The sequence below is a fragment of the Lepidochelys kempii genome, chromosome 11, assembly GCF_965140285.1.
Source record: "Lepidochelys kempii isolate rLepKem1 chromosome 11, rLepKem1.hap1, whole genome shotgun sequence".
Classification (NCBI taxonomy): domain Eukaryota; kingdom Metazoa; phylum Chordata; order Testudines; family Cheloniidae; genus Lepidochelys; species Lepidochelys kempii.
The window spans coordinates 18,612,335-18,633,935 of NC_136390.1; the positions used below are offsets into that span (position 1 = coordinate 18,612,335).

The 21,601-nt window shown below is 40.0% G+C and overlaps 1 protein-coding gene across 3 annotated transcripts in view; it reads right to left on the minus strand.

The window, feature by feature from the left end:
- The window catches only part of ZRANB3 (zinc finger RANBP2-type containing 3), a 128,458-nt gene that overhangs the window by 34,725 nt on the left and 72,132 nt on the right, over positions 1 to 21,601 (minus strand). For all 3 annotated transcript variants that reach the window (XM_073305335.2, XM_073305334.2, XM_073305336.1), the window contains 4 exons: positions 14,195 to 14,314; positions 13,428 to 13,547; positions 12,374 to 12,553; positions 9,539 to 9,691 (listed from right to left, as the gene is read on the minus strand). In XM_073305335.2, the coding sequence (XP_073161436.1) occupies positions 9,539 to 9,691; positions 12,374 to 12,553; positions 13,428 to 13,547; positions 14,195 to 14,314 (573 nt within the window). The remainder of the gene's footprint in view (positions 1 to 9,538; positions 9,692 to 12,373; positions 12,554 to 13,427; positions 13,548 to 14,194; positions 14,315 to 21,601) is intronic.

The following is a 21,601-nucleotide window of genomic DNA, read 5'->3' on the forward strand; positions in this document are numbered from 1 at the left end:
TAGGAAGGAACCATCACAAATACAATGCACAATGTACAAATACAAAATGGGAAATGAGTGCCTCGGAAGGAGTACTGCAGAAAGGGATCTGGGGATCATAGTGGATCACAAGTTAAACAGTGTAACACTGTTGCCAAAAAAGAAAAAAAAAGCAAACACCATTCTTGGCTGTATTAGCAGAAGTGTTGTAAGCAAGACACAAGAAGTAATTTGTCCGCTGTACTCCATGGTGATTAGGCCTCAACTGGAGTATTGTGTCCAGTTCTGGGTGCCACATTTCAGGAAAGATGTGGACAAATTGGAGAAAGTCCAGAGAAGAGCAACAAAAATGATTAAGGGTCTGGAAAACATGACCTATGAGGGAAGATTGAAAAAACTGTGTTTGTTTCGGAGAAAAGAAGACTGAGAGGGGACATGACAACGGTTTTCAAGTATATATATATACATACACACCGATATAACGTGACCCGATATAACACGAATTCGGATATAATGTGGTAAAGCAGAGCTCTGGGTGGCGGGGCTGCACACTCCGGCATATCAGTGTGTCAGGTTCTGACATGCTGCTCCGAGCGGCGTGTTAAAGGTGCTGGGCCAGGGCTGAGGGGTTGGATAAGGGGCAGAGGGTCTCCAGGGGTGGTCACAGGACAAGGAGCAGGCGGGGTTGGATGGTTCAGAGGGCAAGATGGTCAGGAAAGGGGGTGTGTGGATGGGGTCGGGGCAGTCAGGGGACAGGGAGCGGAGGGGGGGTGTTGGATGGGTCTGGGGGGTTCTGAGGGGTCAGGCCAGGGGGCGGGAAGTGACTATTAATAACGGAAATGCTCGAGGCCAAAGCAAGTTTGATATAATGCGGTTTCACCTATAACGCAGTAAGATTTTTTGGCTCCTGAGGACCATGTAATATAGGGGTAGAGGTGTACATAAAAAAGTTGTTACAAGGAGGAGGGAGAAAAATTGTTCTCCTTAACCTCTCAGGTTAGGACAAGCAATGGGCTTAAATTTGCAGCAAGGGTGGTTTAGGCTGGACATTAGCAAAAACGTCCTCATTGTCAGGGTAGTTAAGCACTGGAATAAACTGCTTAGAGAGGTTGCGGAATCTCCATCATTAGAGATTTTTAAGAGCAGGTTAGACAAATAACTGTCAGGGATGGTCTAAATAATAGTCCTGCCATGAGTGCAGGGGACTGGACTAGATGACCTCTCAAGGTCCCTTCCAGTCCTATGGTTCTATGAATTGGTCTGAAATCAACAAGATGAAATTCAGTAGAGATAAGTGAAAGGTACTACCCTGAGGAAGGAAAAATCAAAGGCATAACTACAAAATCAGGAATAACTAGCTAGTGGTAGTATTGGTTAAAAGGATCTGGGCATTATAGGTGATCACAAATGGAACATGAGTCAACAATGTGATGCAGTTGTGAAAAAGACTTCATGTCATTCTGGGGTGTAGTAATAATGTCGTATGTAAGACATAGGAACTAACTGTCCTGCTCTACGTAGCACAGGTGAGGCCTCACCTAGATTCATAGATACTAAGGTCAGAAGGGACCATTATGATGATCTAGTCCGACGTCCTGTACAGCGCAGGCCACAGAATCTCACCCACCCATTCCTGCGAAAAACCTCTCACTTATGTCTGAGCTATTGAAGTCCTCAAATCGTGGTTTAAAGACTTCAAGGAGCAGAGAATCCTCCCGCAAGTGACCCGTGCCCCATGCTACAGAGGAAGGCGAAAAACCTCCAGGGCCTCTGCCAATCTGCCCTGGAGGAAAATTCCTTCCTGACCCCAAATATGGCGATCAGCTAAACCCTGAGCATATGGGCAAGATTCATCAGCCAGATACCCAGGAAAGAATTTTCTGTAGTAATTCAGATCCCACCCCATCTAACATCCCATCACAGGCCACTGGGCCTATTTACCATGAATATTTAAAGATCAATTAATTACCAAAATCATGTTATCCCATCATACCATCTCCTCCATAAACTTATCGAGTTTAATCTTAAAGCCAGATAGGTCTTTTGCCCCCTGAAGTATTGTGTCCATTTCTGGATGCCACACTTTAGGAAAGATGTGGACACATTGGAGAGTCCAGAGGAAAGCAGCAAAAATGATAAAAGGTTTAGATAACCTGACCTATGAAGAAAGTTTAAAGAAACTGGGCATATTTAGTCTTAAGAAAAGAAGTCAGAGGGGGCATCTGATAACAGTCTTCAAATATGTTAAGAGCTGTTTTATAGAGAACAGTCATCAATTGTTCTCCATGTCCACTCAAGGTAAGGACCAGAAGTAATGGGCTTAATTTGCAGCATGGCAAATTGAGATTAGACATTAGGAAAAGATTTCTATCTATAAGGATAATTAAGTTCTGGAACAGGCTTCCAAGGAAGGTTGTGGAATCCCCGTCATTCGAGGTTTTTAAGAATAGGCCGGACAAACAGCTGTCAAGAATAGTCTAGATTTACCTTGTTCCGCCTCAGTGCAGGGGACTGGATCTGATGATGTGTCAAGGTCCTTTCCAGACCTACATTTCTATGATTCTATCCTCACCATACCTCTGTGATATAAGGAAGTACTAGTATCCCTATTTTACAGATGGGAGATGAGGCAGAGAGAGACTAAATATGTATGGTCATACAGGAAGATTGTGGCAGAACTAGGAACTGAACCCCAGTCTCCCAAGTTCCAGGACAGCATTCTAAACACTGGACAATCCTTCCACTGAAGGGGCCAGCATCACCCCTTGACAGGTGGTAAAAGTAGCTCAATACAAGGTCTCAAGAAATGTACCTCTAAGATGAGAGGCCTTTTTGGTCAGGGTGGAAGCATTTCACCTAACAACAACATACGAACCCATGAAAAGAAGAAGTCTCTCATCCTGTTCAGTATCTGTGGTTCTTTGACATCTGTGTTCCTATGGGTGCTCCACTTCAGGTGTGCATGCGCTTCACAAGCCCTTAATTGGAGATTTTATGTTAGCAGCATCCATTCAGCCCACGCATGTGTGATATATAACCTCATGCCACACACTGAAGGGTATATAGGGCTGTGTGTGCAAACCATCCTCAGTTCCTTCTCTGAAAATGCAGCAGTGAGAAGGAATTGGAGACATGGACGGTCCATCCTACCCTTTATCACCTTGGACAAAACCATGAGGCAATATAAAAGAGTGCATGCATGTAATGCTGAGCAACGTTACTTTGAAAAGCTCCGGCTCCGGGCATATGGTGCATTCACATAACCCTCAGTGGAATACAACAGGGACCATCACTTGAGGAAGAACCACAGTTACTGAACAGAGTGAGTATCCTCTTCTTCTTCTTTGAATAGTGTCCCTATGGGTGCTCCACTTCAGGTGACTCCCAAGCAGTTTCTCTACTGCAGAATGTCCAGGAGCTTTTGTGAGTCTTTAACCTCCTCAAAAGGTATCTAAAAGGCGACAGCTGCCCACTTCACGAAGTCCAGGAATCGGCAAAAATTGTTGGCCACTGATGGCTATGACTGCCTCGTCCGAAGATGAGGATGAAATAAGAGTTTGAGGGGCGGCCTCCTTAACCACCCTAGTCTCCTGTTCTTCAAAGGCCTCCTTGTGTTGGGGGTTTGGTAGAGGAGACTGTGTCACCCTTGCCTCTCAGTGCAATGGAGCTGGAGGTCTTGCAAATTGTTGCCAATATTTTGCCCAAGAAACCCAGTATAGCCATTGGGGGTGGGTCAATATGGGAGAGAGGGTGGCACTCAGGCCTGATCCCACCATCCCTGTCATGGATGAGGATCCTGGCTGAAGTATGGCTTCCAGTATGGATGTGGAGGGGAATCCTGCACTGGTAAAGGGGAGATTGATCAAATGTTTCCTTCATCCTCCTCAATGTCCTCCAATGCGGAGTATAAAAAGTCTGAGAAGTTTGTAGTACCAGGAAGCAATGGTAATCCAGAGACTGGAGTCTCAGTACCAAGAGTCATCCGATACCCCTAAGCAGTGCTCAGCACTTCTGAAAGTCAGATCAAGTGTATTTACTTGTTTGAGATTTGACAAAACTCTTTATAATCATAAACACTATAAAAAATCCTGAGCCATCGAAATTAGTATCTCAAAGCATTTTTACCAAACTAAATGTGCAGTGAAAATTGCTTATATACCCACTGATTTAAAATATCTCTCCCCCCACCCCAATGTTTAAATATACTTTTTTCATGCTGGAGTACATTTTGAAAAATGGCAGCAATGAATGATTACACCAGAGACAGAATCTTATTAGTCTCTAAGGATCCGCATGGCATGTACTGGGTTTCAGCAACTATAGCTGTACTACTTGAGGCAACTTGCTGTTGAAGACACACGGAGTGATAAACTGAGACTGAGCCAGATAACATCGCAAAGCCAGTTTTTGCACTATAAAATGATACAGCACAAGTACAGTCTCAGTAAGAGAGGTGATAGATCAGGCAGATGCAATGGCCCAACTGACACCCGGACAGCTGCATAAGACAGTGATGAATGAAGAACCAGGATAATAACATCATGAGTAATATCCTGGTGCTTAACTCGAACTTACACGTAACCCAGGCACTGCTGCTGCCTGAAGCAATAAAGCACAGAAAGTACAAGGCTCCTCTCTGAGGCCACACATCAGCTACCTGACATTTATCAAGTAAGTTTTTTGATATCTAGCCCTGAACAAGCACAGTTCAAGAAGTCTCATGATTCAAAGGCAGATGTACATCAAGGAAGACTTCCTGTGAAGTACATGGACAAATCTCTTTGATATTGGCCTAGATCAATGTTTTATAAATTGGTCAATGGCTTCACGATCAAACCTTATCAATGGAACCAAAAACATTAAGACCCTTTAATCTACTAGAATCTACTAGAATGAAAATAAACAAACATGGCCAACTTTGAAGGTGGTAGCCAAAATCCACGTATAATTTGGGTTGGATAGTAGTATTGCTCTATGGTACAGACCAGTGGACAGAACATAACTTTTAAAAATGATCTTCCAAAGACAAAGAACAGCTGTTAAATTGTCTTTTAGGGCTGCTCAATATTTGTGTTACTGTCAGGACTAAAAACATAATGAAAGAAATAGAACAGAGAAGAAAGAAATCTAGTAAAACTAATAGAACTATGACAAAGATTAGACAGAAGAGCAGTAAACAATAACAAACACCAATCAAAACATAACCCTTATCTCAACTGATAACTCTGCAAGGAGCTCATTAATACTTTATAACATCAATCCTAAACTTCAAAATAAATGAATTTCAGAAAAGAGGAATAAAAAGCACTGCATGCTGAAGTGAGTCACTGACAACTGGACAGTCTCTACGTAAAAGAATAAATGGACACAAATCAGATGTCAAGAATTATAACATTCATAAACCAGTCGGAGAACACTTCAATCTCTCTGGTCACGCGATCACAGACATGAAGGTCGCTATCTTAAAACAAAAAAACTTCAAATCCAGACTCCAGCGAGAAACTGCTGAATTGGAATTCATTTGCAAATTGGATACTATTAATTTAGGCTTAAATAGAGACTTGGAGTGGCTAAGTCATTATGCAAGGTAGCCTGTTTCCTCTTGTTTTTTCCTACCCCCCCCCCCAGATGTTCTGGTTTAACTTGGATTTTAACTTGAAGAGTGGTCAGTTTGGATGAGCTATTACCAGCAGGAGAGTGAGTTTGTGTGTGTATGGGGGTGGGGGGGATGTGAGAACCTGGATTTATGCAGGAAATAGCCCAGCTTAATTGTCATGCACATTGTGTAAAGAGTTGTCACTTTGGATGGGCTATCACCAGCAGGAGAGTGAATTTGTGTGGGGGGGTGGAGGGTGAGAAAACCTGGATTTGTGCTGGAAATCACTTTAGATAAGCTATTACCAGCAGGACAGTGGGGTGGGAATAGGTATTGTTTCATATTCTCTGTGTATATATAAAGCCTGCTGCAGTTTCCACAATATGCATCTGAAGAAGTGAGCTGTAGCTCACGAAAGCTTATGCTCTAATAAATTGGTTAGTCTCTAAGGTGCCACAAGTCCTCCTTTTCTTTTTGCGAATACAGACTAACACGGCTGTTACTCTGAAAACTGAGAAATCTGTTACTCAGTTATAAGAAGCTAAATGAAGAGAAGCTTGAATAACACCATAGCTGATGAAAACCTGAATAATCAAAAATGACTTAGAAGAATTAACACTAGTGATGCCAGAAATGAAAATTCAAAACATGAATATGAAAATCACCTTTCCCTATGCTCTTTGGCAAACATTATTAAACAGGGCAACTAGGACTGAAATAGTGTTGCATTTTTGTTGTCCTGAATTAATCACTAGTTTTTTTTTAAATACTGAATGGCTAGCAAAAATCAGTTGGATGTGGAGTTTACACAAGTTTATAGCTAAAGTTATAAAAGCCTCAAGTGTAACACTAAAACACATTCAGGACAAACAGCCCTGTACTTGAGACATTTAAACTTATTACCAAACATAGGCCAGTTTCTGAAGGACATTTGTTGATAGTCTGAAAAACACTCAGAGCAGTATCATAACAGCTAATTAGTTAACAGTTTAAAGTCTGAACAGCAGGAAGGGATATAATTCAAGTTTATTAAATGAAATGACCCAACCTCAGCTATCTGGATTATTCTGGGCAATCCAGAAGGGGGTGATTATTGATATATTAGATAAATAATAACCAGACAGTGAATAAACCACTTGTTGAGTACTGATGCACTGAGGAATTTTGGCTATTTTGCAAAAATATTGAGCTTTGAAAACAATTCTGTTTATATATTGTAATAATAAATAACATTTATATGGAGTTTCATATCTTCACATATTAGTAAATAATTATTAATTCTAATTCCTGCAGATGTCTTCCTGCCTGTATAACTAAGGACACTTGTGAGAGTACAGGGTCTTGGGTCATTTCCAGAACAACTGTCTGTGATGTCAAAAAGAAGATTATATTTTAGGTTCATTTGGAATTATTAGACAAAAAATATCTTGTTTTCAAGAAGAAGTGTATCACACTGAAGGCCAGAGTAAGAGAAATATAGAGAAATATAACATATCAAACTGGTGTTGGTAGACAACATTTTTTAAAGTTTTCCATAAAGCACAGCTACTCTTCAACATAGCTTCTATTTTCACATTATCCTATGATAATTATATTTTCACAGTAGTCATGAGCCCACTGCTATTTACTATATTAAAAAAGTTGTTTTCTTGGCTTGCAGATGCACCACCTTGGGCTATGAACTTATCACAATTCATAGGCTAAGAAGGGTTGGATTTAGACAGAATCTAGAGTTCTCCCAAGTAATGGGTGCTGCAGTAAGTTGTGTTGGTGATTCAGCAGGAGTTCTTTCCTCTGAATCAGTGACTCTTAACCTATTTACCATTGTGGGCAACATATGCAGCTCTCCCTGTGTTATTTGGGCCACATCCACACAATATATATACTACTTGTATGGCCCTGAGAATGTCACATGGGCCGCACAGTTGTGCTAATTGGGCTGCAAGTGTTCCACGGGCTGCAGGTTGAGCACCACTGAACTGATCAAGGTTCCTGAATGTTGTTAGATCAACCCTGTACTGCAGGAGATGCCATCGTCCGGTTATTAAAACACTCTTTGCACTTTTCACAAGGGTAGATGTATTAGCTCTGGTTTCCTAGCAAGAGTCAATGTGAGCAATTACATTCTGCCAGTCTAAACTCCAGTTTCAATTTCATATAGTAATTTTTTACTTCCTGTTCAAAAGTCTTGTGTACGGTTGATTGGTATGAACACCTGATTTGAACACTCCATTGCAGAGATGGCTGCATTTCAGTGTTAGATGAAGTAATTTCAGTATATTTAAAGAGCAAGATTTGCAAAGGTGACTGTTGTTTCTGGGTGCCCAACTTGAGACACCTTCAAGAAACCTGATTGTCCAGGAGCGCTGTACACCCATCCTCTAAGAAACAGGCCCCTTGAAGGTGTTTCAAATTAAGTACACAAAGAATGGAGTATCCCAATATCACTAGTCAAGTTTGAAAATCTTCACCAAAGGGCTCTGGGAATACTTTGGAATGTGAAAGCAGTGAACAAATATAAAGCACAAAGGAAGTGTGTATTCATCATAATGGGGTGGTCCCAATTTTATCTTCTATCAGGTGGTCAACTGTTTGCAACAATTGGCTTGTACATTTTGTGAGAGACTCTCTCAACCAAATCACTCACTGAAAGAAAGATCAACAGGAAAATTATGTAGCTGGTTCACATATAGAAGAACTCAGCAAAAATCTTAAATACTCTAGAAACTTGATATTTGTAGTAACTGAGATACATGGATTTTTTGTTATATTAAATGATAGCAGATAAAAAGCTTAACAGGACAGCAAAGCTACTTGCATGCTTTAGTCATATAATTTTCACTGGAGAGCTATAATAAAATTGTGAAATCTTAGAAAAGCTCAAACTATTGATCTGTACATACAAGCTTCTTCTATTGTTTGAGAAACTCTAAAACTTTTCTTCTTCAATACAAACTTCTCATTAAATCAACTACAGTCTTTGGGAAGATTTACTTTGCCTTCATCTCCCTTCAACTAGCACTGGGAAAGTTAAGATATACTGTTTTATGGTATATATGACACACACATATATTTCTTAGAAGGCAATTGGGTTATTTGCATGCATTATTTCTTTGTTCACAAAATTAATAAATTTATCTGTTTGCTTTTAACAACAAATGCAAATGTTAAGATGTTTTAGTTGGTAGTAGGATGGTATACTTTCATCCCTAATATCATGCTCTTTTATGAGTGCCCAGATCAATGTCATTCAGCATCACCCCAATTTTTCACTGAGCCAGACTGAACATACAATATACAGCATATTAGATACATATGAATGAAACACCATGTTGCGATAATTTAAAGGACACAATGGATTACAGAGCAAGACCCTTTATTGTAGAGATGTACTTTGGTCAGTTTTAACTGCAATTATAACATGCAACTCAGCATTAAGCTATAAACTAAAAGTGCTTGTAACCATTAGAATGTTCCTTGAGATCAGCCCTAGAAAAAGGCTTGTGAACAGTCCTGCACTGGTAGGAATGGACAATATGACTCAACAGAATATTCTTGAGCGCTTTCTACAGACTAGTTTTAAATGTCTTTTGTGATGGTGCTTCTACTACTTCCCTAGAGAGGTCATTCTACAGTCTAATAATTTCACTGGTTCACTAAGACAGCATACCTAATGAGGCTGGACAAGAAAATAGGTACCTGTACAGCCCCACATCAACCCATTCTAAAAAGGAGAAATGGCAGCATAATGAGCAAGAAAAGATTGATACCAAAAGAGGAAGCAGTGGATGGGGACGAGAGAGAGAGAAGGACAAGTAATAATCTAAAAGGCTGTTTCCCAGACTTCATTCTTTTCAAATAGGAGCAGTTTAACATTTAATTTGAAGCACAGTTAATGACTAGGTATTGGAATTATTTTAGAAAAGAAGAGCATAGAAGATATATATATCCATCTTGTCTTACATGAGTGAATAAAACTTCATTCTTGACCTCTTCAAGACTTTCGTTCGGGGTCCAGGCTTCAGCAAAACTCAAGAAATCCCACTTTTCCTTATCACCTTCTTCAGCCTGCAATTTCTCCTTCTTCCCATTCAACGTGCTGCCCGTAACTTTGGCCTGCAGACAGATGAAGTTAATCATTTCACACTTCAGAGTAAATTTAGTTGCTTAAGTTTACTAAGCATTACTTCACTTTCAAACATAACTCAGCAACTGTAAAAGTGCAGAACACAATTTAGTAGTTCAAAGTAAAAAATGTTTTAAATAACTGACTGAAGATCTATAAGACTACCATCTGATACTCCTTCAAATCCTCTATCAAGATTCACTAGTGCCACAATGCCAAGGTGAAATCTACTACTGTATGATGACTTGGCAATGGGACAGTTGGGGGAACTCAATATTTATCGATTTATGTTACTACAAAACAAATAATATATGTCCCTTTCACAAAGCCTTTATATGTTTGCGACGGTTCTCGGGATAGCTAGAGTTGAGAGGCACCTTGCTAATACCTGCCCTTAGTGTGAGGAAGCCTGCAAGGGTCAGCTCTCTGATTCTCCCAGCCACAGGAAACACCTAGTTCTTTTTACAATCTGTCTTACCCATTCCAATGGCCACAGGGCAATAGAATAAAAACAAATACAAAATAATAAAGGAGAGATGGGAGCAAATTCCATACCCTAGCGACCACTGAAGTAAAAGCACAGTTAATTGCTGACTTCAGATGCTGTGGTGGAATCCTTAAGTGGCAGGTGGTGTCTGAATATTGAGATTCATCTCTACAATGCTCAAGGAGCCAGGTCTTGAATGTAGCCAAGGCAATATTAATGTTGGGATTTTCAAAGAAGCCTAAGGGAGTTAGGCATACAACTCTCATTGAATTGTAATGGGATTCAGGTACTTAGCTTCCTTAGACCCCTTTGTAAATCCCAACTTAAAACTTTGAAAACCACACGTCTTTCTAGGTATGACATATTGGAAAGCAATTGTAAACATACCAACAACACATACTAGTTTCCAAAACATCACATGGATCAGGCATATTAAAAGCTACTGAAAGATCCAGCGTGACCAAAATAATCAGCTGATTTTGATCAGCCAGAAGAAAATCAATCATGAATCTGAGATGAGCAGCCTCTGCTTCAAAAGAAAGCCAAACACAGAGTGGAACTAATCAAGGATGCTGGGTATCCAAATATGCCTGGAATTGAACAGCCATCACCTTCTCAGTCACTCTTCCAAAAAAGACTGAGAGTTACTGACAAGCGTATCAGCAACAAGAGATGATTTCTTGGATTGGTGTCTGGGAAATTAACCTGTGTGTTTAAGAATGTTCAGCAGCCTTTCTGACCAAAAAAAGACTAAATAGTGCACATCAGCTCGTACATGTCCATTTGTCATACTAGCATGTCTCTGAAGCTATCATCTTGTACTCTAGAGTCCCAGGTGTTTGTTGTTTTTTTAAGTAAATCTCTAATTGTTAAGGTTGCAAAGAAAACCACAGAAATGTGAAAAGAGTAAATGAAGCTTAGATGAGCCTGCAGATAGCTTGAAACAATAGACCTGATAGGTGTGAAGTGCCAATGAGCGGTTAATTCAGATGCCCACTGACGATAATTTAAATGTCAACATTGCAAATTATTTTATTCCTCCTGTATAAAAAGAGAGTGACTGCTACAGATCTGCACAATTTACTGTGAGTTGCATCTAATTTTGATGTCACAAGTAAGTGGTGTTTGAGAGAGATCACCACTGATTTCCCCCGACCCAACCCAGTCAAGGAGGAGCCAAGCCCAAGAACCTAGCAGAGCCCAGGGTCATATTCAAATCCCACTAAGTGGGAGCCAGTATTTGCACAATCTATTAAGAGCAGCATCTCATTTTGGTGAGTCATATAAGTGGAGTTTATTTTGTGGGCACAGCTAGTGCTCATCAATAATGGCACTGCAGCTAATCGATTTACCCTGAATAAAGCCCAGAAAAACACTGACATCACAAACAAAATACAAATCAAACACAACCAATGGATAACAATAATATTCCTTTAAGGGGCTAAATTTTTAGTGTCACGCATTAGAATTTTGGTGTACAATCTTTCTTAATGCGAATGTCTATTTTGCAGATGAAGACCGCCAACCAATGCAATCGTAGTCATTTTAGTATTTTCCCTTAATTAAGTCAGGTTTAGAGGACAGTGGTTACTTGCAGCATCCTTCCTTCATGTCTTCTTTCCAGTCCTTTGATACCTGTCATAAGTAAGCTATCACAACTAGCTGTTAACTCTCTTTCCAAACTTTGATGTGAATATTTCTAAAACTATCATCTTTTCAAATGTCAATTTCTATAGTTTTCTAATAGAAGCTTCAGTTAATATTTTCGAGGATGAAAAGCAGTTGTCTCAAAAACAACCTCATCCAAGCCATCCCAATTTCACAATTGTTAGTGGAAAGACAGAAATTAAATGTTTTGTGATGTTAATCTTGTCTACCACTACATAAACCTGCTCAATCTTACTGGACCCTTTAATGATCTTTTCTTCCCTATTTGCATCTTAAAAAACAAAACATGTTTATCTTTGCCTCTTACGAAAGGATAGCAGAAAAGATAAAAGTTAGTTCTGAATAAAAGTTGTCATTCTGGTCCCCTGCAATTGTACATATATTGGTTGCTTTAATATCCTGAGATTAGGACAATGCCCCTCTACAGAATCCTCCACAGCAAACATCCTTGAATACTGTGGATTCCAGACACACATCAAACACTTCGTTGATTACTTTGTTTTATTTCAATACATACCTTGCGATTCAACATTGCCCACATAAGAGGATCTAAAGTTCCTTTTGCAATAAGGTAGTGGATATTTACAGAACTGCATTGTCCAATTCGATGTGCTCTGTCTTCTGCTTGCTTCATGTGTCCAGGGTCCCAGTATAACTCAGCAAACACAACGTGAGTGGCAGCAGTAAAAGTTAAACCCTAAACAAAATTAGTAAAAGCAGTGTTGATTCACTGATTAATCAAATGCTAGACAGAGAAGATGTGACTCTATAAACACACAAGTACATTTCACTGAATGACTGAACATCAGAAGGGAACTACTACAAATAATGTAAAATATTTTTATAATGGCAATAAGATACTGGAGACAAAAGGTGGATGAGCCAATATCTTTTATTGGACCAACTTCTGTTGCTGAGAGAGAGAAAGACAAGCTTTTGAACTTACACAGAACTCTTCTTCAGATACTGGGTGACCTTGACAGCAGATGGTTCATAGACAGATACATGTTGGGTTTTTTTCTAAGGCGAGTCAAGGCATTTTGCTTCTTGTTGCAAGCAAAACAGGATTATTAATTTTATGGTTGCTCCATTGAAGAGTAACCCACACCAACTATACTGCAGTATTGATTTAAGCATTGAAAATGGATATGACAATTATTAATGCTTCCGAAGTATTTGTGCCCATAACAACATGAAATAGCGACAGCTGGAAATGTCAGTAAGATATAGATAAACCGCAGTATTGTGTAACTGCCACCACATTGCTTCCCCAGCAAACAACAGTGAAAAGTGATGTTTGCTTCTTATTACATTGGTGCTTTTAGAAATGAGTGAACTCACACCAACATCCTATTTAAGTACAGGCTGACACTTTCCTTGCTTTGGTTCTGTAGAAATAATTTCAACTTAAATTCAGTACCGATTATAGGGTTGGTGCTAAATTGGTTGCTGAATGCAAAAGCCTCTTGATATAGGTCACTTATAGTAAGACATCATATGTGTATGCTTTGTCTTTTTAAATTTTATACTTCAAATTGTCCAATATCTACTTTTTTTTTTTTTAATCTTACCTGACCAGCAGCCTGAATGCTCAGGATGGCCACACGAGTATCAGGATCCTTCTGAAACTGATGGACAAGATGGATTCTTTCTACTGAAGGAACACTTCCATCTATCCGAATGTAACGTGCCTATAACATCCCAAGATAATGGCAAATTTACATAATGATTCCCATAATTTACATAAAAGGAATTTTTTTTTGGACAACTATCAAAAAACTGGGAATCAGAATAGCTTTGTTCTACTCCTAACTCAGGACCATAGGACCTCTGTGTTTCAGTCTTTTCTATCTGTAAAATAGGGATAATCATCTCACCTACCACATGGGAGTTCAATGAGGCTTAATTCATTTATTAATGTTTGTAAAGCAACACGGAATCTGTAAATGGAAGGTGTTACAGAAGAAAATTATTTCACTGTGAGGATTATTTATTAATATTCTCTTTAATTCCAACTACCATTTTTTGAGCTATTATAGTACACTGAAACAGTACACTATTTTAGCAATGACCCAAAGGACTTACTCTACAATAGTATAATGGCAAGGAATCTGGCATTTATTGTTCCAGATACAAGTGTTTACATTATTTCTCAAAACTATTCTACAACCAAGATCTTTTCAATACTGACTGTGGCCCTGATTCCACAAACACTCACATGAATTACTGAGAACTCAAGGAGCTATGCAAGTGCCTCAGTGTTTGCAGGATTGGGGCCTAATAATATAATCTTTGGAAGAGGTCATTTTTAAACTCTATGAAGAGCATTTAAAATTACCTTGTTTTCTATGGCTGCCTCTGTACAAGCTTGGAGCATGCTTAAGTGGTGAGCAAAAACCAGAAATTTAAGTTTGTCATTCTCAAGCATCATTTTGATATAGTCCTTTACTGCTCCTGCCTAGAACACAAGAAATGGTGAAATTTTATTAGTTCTACAGACTATACAAAAAATTCAGACAGTGATGAGATTTACGATGAGATTACTGGTTCTGTGGATGAAGGGAAAGCAGTGGATGTATTGTTTCTTGACTTTAGCAAAGCTTTTGACACGGTCTCCCACAGTATTCTTGTCAGCAAGTTAAGGAAGTATGGGCTGGATGAATGCACTATAAGGTGGGTAGAAAGCTGGCTAGATTGTCGGGCTCAACGGGTAGTGATCAATGGCTCCATATCTAGTTGGCAGCCGGTATCAAGTGGAGTACCCCAAGGGTCGGTCCTGGGGCCGGTTTTGTTCAATATCTTCATAAATGATCTGGAGGATGGTGTGGATTGCACTCTCAGCAAATTTGCGGATGATACTAAACTGGGAGGAGTGGTAGATACGCTGGAGGGGAGGGATAGGATACAGAAGGACCTAGACAAACTGGAGGATTGGGCCAAAAGAAATCTGATGAGGTTCAATAAGGATAAGTGCAGGGTCCTGCACTTAGGACGGAAGAACCCAATGCACAGCTACAGACTAGGGACCGAATGGCTAGGCAGCAGTTCTGCGGAAAAGGACCTAGGGGTGACAGTGGACGAGAAGCTGGATATGAGTCAGCAGTGTGCCCTTGTTGCCAAGAAGGCCAATGGCATTTTGGGATGTATAAGTAGGGGCATAGCGAGCAGATCGAGGGACGTGATCGTTCCCCTCTATTCGACATTGGTGAGGCCTCATCTGGAGTACTGTGTCCAGTTTTGGGCCCCACACTTCAAGAAGGATGTGGATAAATTGGAGAGAGTCCAGCGAAGGGCAACAAAAATGATTAGGGGACTGGAACACATGAGTTATGAGGAGAGGCTGAGGGAGCTGGGATTGTTTAGCTTGCAGAAGAGAAGAATGAGGGGGGATTTGATAGCTGCTTTCAACTACCTGAAAGGGGGTTCCAAAGAGGATGGCTCTAGACTGTTCTCAATGGTAGCAGATGACAGAACGAGGAGTAATGGTCTCAAGTTGCAGTGGGGGAGGTTTAGATTGGCTATTAGGAAAAACTTTTTCACTAAGAGGGTGGTGAAACACTGGAATGCGTTACCTAGGGAGGTGGTAGAATCTCCTTCCTTAGAGGTTTTTAAGGTCAGGCTTGACAAAGCCCTGGCTGGGATGATTTAACTGGGAATTGGTCCTGCTTTGAGCAGGGGGTTGGACTAGATGACCTTCTGGGGTCCCTTCCTGATATTCTATGATTCTATGATGGTTTCTGCTTTAATACCTTTTGTGATGTAGACTTTATTAGGAGGACAGAAAGTTAACCATTTTTTAAATCGTATGAGTCATGTTGTAACAGAGAAAAGCCTTTCCAGATACTGTCTTCATGATTTTAATGATCCGCTGTTCCTTTACAAGTTTCTCTTAACTTCAAAGGATTTGATAGTTTTGTGGTGCTTGTTAAGGATTAAAATGCAATTTTTAAACTCCCTTTAGCTAAAATAATGACAACTCAGATTGATCATTTAATATGCTGACAATCTAATGAATATCAATTGATTTCTGTCCTAGAGATATTTAAAGGGACACCAACAAAAAAAATGCATTAAAAAAAATCTGCACCTGTGTCCCTAACACCACTGATTAAAACTGAAAGAATAATCTAATTCACTTTTTCCTATTTCTACTCACGTTAGGCTTGCAAAATATTTTAAAAACTTAGCAAACTAGAGTCATTTAAAATGATTAATATGATATTGGTATTGATATGGTATCAATGGAAGATTATTCCTGTTAAGTATTTGATACAGAAGGCTATACTCTTTGACCTTAATATCATTAATATAAAGGTTAATTTGTTACCTAATTAAGTGGCTCTTTTAGTAATAAATGATACGATCACAGAAAATTTCCAAAGTTTTCTCCATCAAAGTTTAGTCTATCACACTTGTGCAAAGCATTGGTTAGTTATGAATTATTTGTATTACAGTAATAATTAGAAGACACAGACAAGTTGGGGCCCCACTGTGCTGAGCACTATACAGGCATATATTAAGACACTTCCTGTCCCAAAAATGTTACAATCTTAGTTTAAGACAACATGCAGCTCATAAAACAAACAAATGGCAGGAGAGAGGGAAGGTTAAGAGTGGAATTTGGGGAAACAGTAATACGAGCATGTTATGGACACACGGGACTAAATAGTACATAGTTTGTTTTGGTTTGTAAGGAGGGATTTGAAGGAGCGTGAAGTAGTGGCTTTGCAGATTGTTTGGAGGGAATGCATTTGATGCATTTGAGAATAGGGTGTCAGCGGAGGGACTCATAGGGCCAAGAAGATAATTTTGAGGGAGGTAAACTTGCAGTAGTAAAAATGCAAATCTCAACTCTCACTGAACTCTGAAGTCTACAGATTCAGGCACTAAACCATTTGAAGTTAGGCAACAATAAAGTTACCTGTGAACGGACAAAAGAGTGGCTCAGTAACTGGTGATTTGATTAGCAACAGTCATTTCCAGTAGATTTTTTTTTTTACATCTTAAGACCTAAGGAAACAGATGTGGCTTTATATAAAAATTTTATTATTGGGCTTTTGTTGAGATTTCAGATGAGTCTCCCCTGACCCTAATGTATTTAAAGAAAGTCAATGGATTTAATTTATTTAAAAAAGCAATTCTGAAAGTTTCTTTCAATTATTTGGTCCAAATGTTTTTACTGTTCACTGCTATAAACAATATTTAACTCAAGATTTTTTTTTTGATTTTCAACAACAGAAAATACCGATGAGTAAACATAATTTTTATAAATATTCAATGTGATGCAAAAGCATAACAATGTTATGAAAGTTTTCAAATATTTTGCAACTGGATCTCAAGTTTCCCTAAAGATAAAATAAAGAGCACTCAGTTAAGCTTCAGCTATGTTGCCATAGCAAATAGACTAAGTCACAGAACTTTTAATACAGTTTCTTTTGGCCTAAGTAGCATATCTATTATGATTTACCTTTTCAAAGTATTTACAGCAGTAAACGCCTACATTGTTTTTTAAGAGCTTCACATATAAGGTTAACTTACAATTATTGTAATACTTATTTGAATTCTCTTTCCATATTTGGCAAAGGTAACTATATGCTGCTTTTGACAGTAGTTTAGTAAGTCTGAAGATACCCGCACAGTAGTTCTGCTAAGCACTTTTCCACAAAAAGAATGTGGTTTTTAAAAGGGCCTACCAGTATGCAAATTAACCTAGAAAAATATTTCTTTTGTGCCATGTAACTCTTGCTTTTTGATTTTTTTAAAAACCAGGAGAGAGAGCAAGAGAAAGGAAAGTGAAATACAGTAAATAACCTTACATTGGCACAGAAGGAAGGCAAATTATTTTCCCCTTGCTAATTTGTTTTGTGTCTCAGTTGAAACAGCTTAGTCAGTGTAGAGTTCCTCCTCTTTATTTGCTTTGACAGGCAGGATGACTATCAACTACTGTGCAGGGTTTTCCCACTATATCTGCCTCATCAAGTTAGATTTCTTTTTATCTTAAAAAAAAAAAAAAAAAAAAAAGAAAAAAATCTGTTAATCCATTCTAGCTCCTAACCTAAGAAGGTGAGTCTGGAGGCAAAATCTGCACTATTCCCACATTCACAAAAAGCACATTAGCCAGAAGGTGATTAGGTAAAGGCTTGTCTACACTACCCCTTGGGGTCGATTTAAGATACACAACTTCAGCTAGGTGAATAGTGTAGCTGAAGTCGACACACTTAGATCGACTTACCCCGGTGTTTTCACTGCGATAAGTCAACAGCTGATGCTCTCCCGTTGACTCCGCTTGCGCTTCTCGTTCTGGTGGAGTGCTGGAGTCGACGGGAGAGTGCTCAGAGGTCGATTTATCGCGTGTATACTAGACGTATACTAGATGACCCCTGCTGCATCGATTGCTGCCCGCCAATCCGGCGGGTAGTGTAGACAAGCCCTTAGATGTGAGGGAAGTTTGGTTTTGGAAAGGGAAGAAAAGAAAGCCTTGTCTTGCGATAGCTTTAACAGTCCGCAAATAACAGCCTAGGCATAAGACAATTAGATAGCTGCTGAAAAAAGCTTGGAACTTTGTTACAACCGTCATCAGATTAGTGTACAAGGATTCACCCACTGGATATCACCTGCTCTTTGGCTTCTGGGTCTGAGCAGAATCTAAGCACTGTCTCAGGCTTTGGACCTCTGGGCACACTTCTGGGGACACATCCTCTAACTAGCACCCAACCCAGAGAGAGAAAACTTTTTACCCGCCCAACTGCCCAGGCCCTGCAACTTGTGCCAGCTGTCCCAAGCAGCTCTTGCACATTCCCAAAGTTTCACTGAAGCTGTTGATCCTCTAACTTACTGTTACCCCCATTAGGGACAATGTGACATTGAATGCAAGAGTCAAAAAGACAGTGCAAAGGAATTTCTAAAATAATTACCCTTTACTCATAGAAAACACACAAAAGCTATACAGATCTATGGAAAAATAGCAAAAACCTGCATGCAAACCCCTCTCTCAGTTTCCTCACCACTCAGAGTCCATTTGGCTTTGGTCAGCCCTTTCAGGGTTCCAAGATCCTCCTTTGCTACTGCCCAGCCTTGCCTTCTGGGCCTGGGTCTCCTCTCTCTCTAAAATTGCCTGTAAGGAAGTCCTCCTTTTATAAAGGTTCCCACTTAAGGTGACTTTCCTCAGTGTCTTCAAGTCCCTCATTAGAGAATCCATTCCTTGGGTATAAGTCCCCTGAAAAGAAGTTACCTATCCTCCAGTAATCATGGCTGATCAAGACATTTAGTCAGCGCTGATTCCACTGTTGGTGCCCACCTCATGTGCATGAGATTTTTTTTTTTTTTTAATAGTAGTGTGCAGTAGGGCCATGCATGAGCCCTGTGCCTTCTTGTATTCCCATACAAGGGCATTAGGGGCAGGGCATCCAAGATCCACCTTCATTTCCCTTGCAATTTGAAACTCAAAAAAGCAGGAATAGAGGACAGGTCATGGGACCACACTGACTACATCTCGAAGAAAGACAATTAAAATGTAAGTAACTGTTCTTTCTTATGTGTCACTGTGAATACCATTGTAGGTGACTGGTGGGCAGTCAGGATGGTGGTAATGAGGAGTTTCAGCTATGTGCGTTGAACAGTGATGAATTTGGCATCAGCTCTGGAAGATGAGTCCAATGCATAAGTCTTGACAAAGGTCAGTGGGACACTCCATGTTGCCGTTTTGCAGATATTGGAAATTGGTACATTTCTGAACCAGGCAGAGGATGTTGCTTGAGCTCTGATGGAGTGAGCCTTGATGTTTATTGGGATTATTACATCAGCTAACACATTTGTAATCCATTCCCAGTATCCTCTGTGAGGAGAGGGTTTGAACTTGAGAACACGTGCCCATGACTATAAATAGATGGAGCAACAATCTGAACAATTTGGTCCTATCAGTGTAATAAAGCAATGGTCTTGGATATATCTGGTGTCTTTAATTTATTTTCCTTTGATGACAAGTATGCCATCAGGAAGAAAACAGGCAGACTGATTGACTGGTTTAGATGAAATTCTAAAGCCACCTTAGGAATGAACTTTGGATAAGGTCCTAGCAACACCTCATCCCTATGGAATTTTGCATAGGAACTCAGGCTTGGCCATAATTGCCTAACACTTAGTCTCCTGGCTAAAGTGTTATCCACTAGGAAGATCATCTTCAGATGTGGTGCAGGGAGTAGGTTTGAATGGAGACTCCATCAGTGTCAGGACTAAATTGAAGTCCCAAGTCGGAGCAGGTTCTCTGACCAGTGGGGAAGTGCCTAACAGCCCTTTAAGAAACTTTGATACCATGAGAAAAGACTGAGCATGACTATACAGGTGGATGCTAAGCTGAGATTGCTATGAAATATACCTTAGTAGAGATGAACAAGAGGCTATCCTGTATAAGTGCAATAGATAAGGATCTGTGATATTGAGCCTGGATCTGGTCAAGACCACGATGGGCTGGCCATATAAGAACATAAAAACGGCCCTACTGGGTCAGACCAAAGGTCCATCTAGCCCAGTATCATGTCTTCTGACAGTGACCAGTGCCAGGTGCCACAGAGGGAATGAACAGAACAGGTAATCATCACATGATCCATCCCGTCGCTCATTCCCAGCTTCTGGCAAACAGAGGCTAGGGACACCATCCCAGCCGATCCTGGCTAATAGCCATTGATGGACCTATCCTCCATGAATATATCTAGTTCTTTTTTGAACCCTGTTATGGTCTTCGCCTTCAACATCCTCTGGCAAGGAGTTCCACAGGTTGACTGTGTGTTGTGTGAAGAAATACTTCCTTTTATTTGTTTTAAACCTGCTGCCTATTAATTTCATTTGGTGACCCCTAGTTCTTGTGTTATGAGAAGTAGTGAATAACACTTTCTTATCTTCTTTCTCTACACCAGTCATGATTTTATAGACCTCCATCATCTCTCCTCTTAGTCATATCTTTTCCAAGCTGAAAAGTTCCAGTCTTATTAATCTCTTCTCATACGGAAGCCGTTCCATACCCCTAATAATTTTTGTTGCTCTTTTTTCTTGCCCTTAACATGAACTTCCTCTATTTAAATGGATATATTCTACTGGTGGATACTTTCCTGCTCTGTGCCAGGATTTCTTGGACCTATAGGAAGCAATCTTGGTCAATGGTATTCAATCAGCCAAAAGCCATGCTCTGAGGTCCAGTGACTTCGAGTTCACATGGAGTATCTGGCCATGGCGTTGTGAGGTCAGGTCCACGCAGTCTGCGAGCTAGATCAGAGACAGATGGACATGTAGTAGGTCTGTCAGCCAAAACTGCCTTGGCCAATAAGGAGCTACAAGAAATATTGTGGCTTTGTCGCCTTTGATTTTGGAAATCACCCTGGGGATTGGTGGAAAGGCATACAAGAGGTTTTGAAGACACTGCACAAGGAAGGTGTCCACTAACAACCTCAGATTCATACCCCTTTGGAATAGAAGTTCTTGCAGTTGGTGTTCATGATGATGGCAAACAGGTCTGTCACCAGAGCCCCTCAAAGACTACTTGTGAGTGGTAAACAAGTGTCTCCTCAGGAAGTCTGCCAGGTTGTTGTTGATATCCGGGAAGTGAAGAGCCCTCTGGGTTATCCTGTGCTAGTGGCACCACATCCAGAGCTTGATGATTTTCAGGCACAGTGATGATGAATATGTGCCTCCTTGCCCATTTATGTAGTGCACTGTGGAAGGACTGTCCATCAAGATCTGTAGAGTTTAGAAG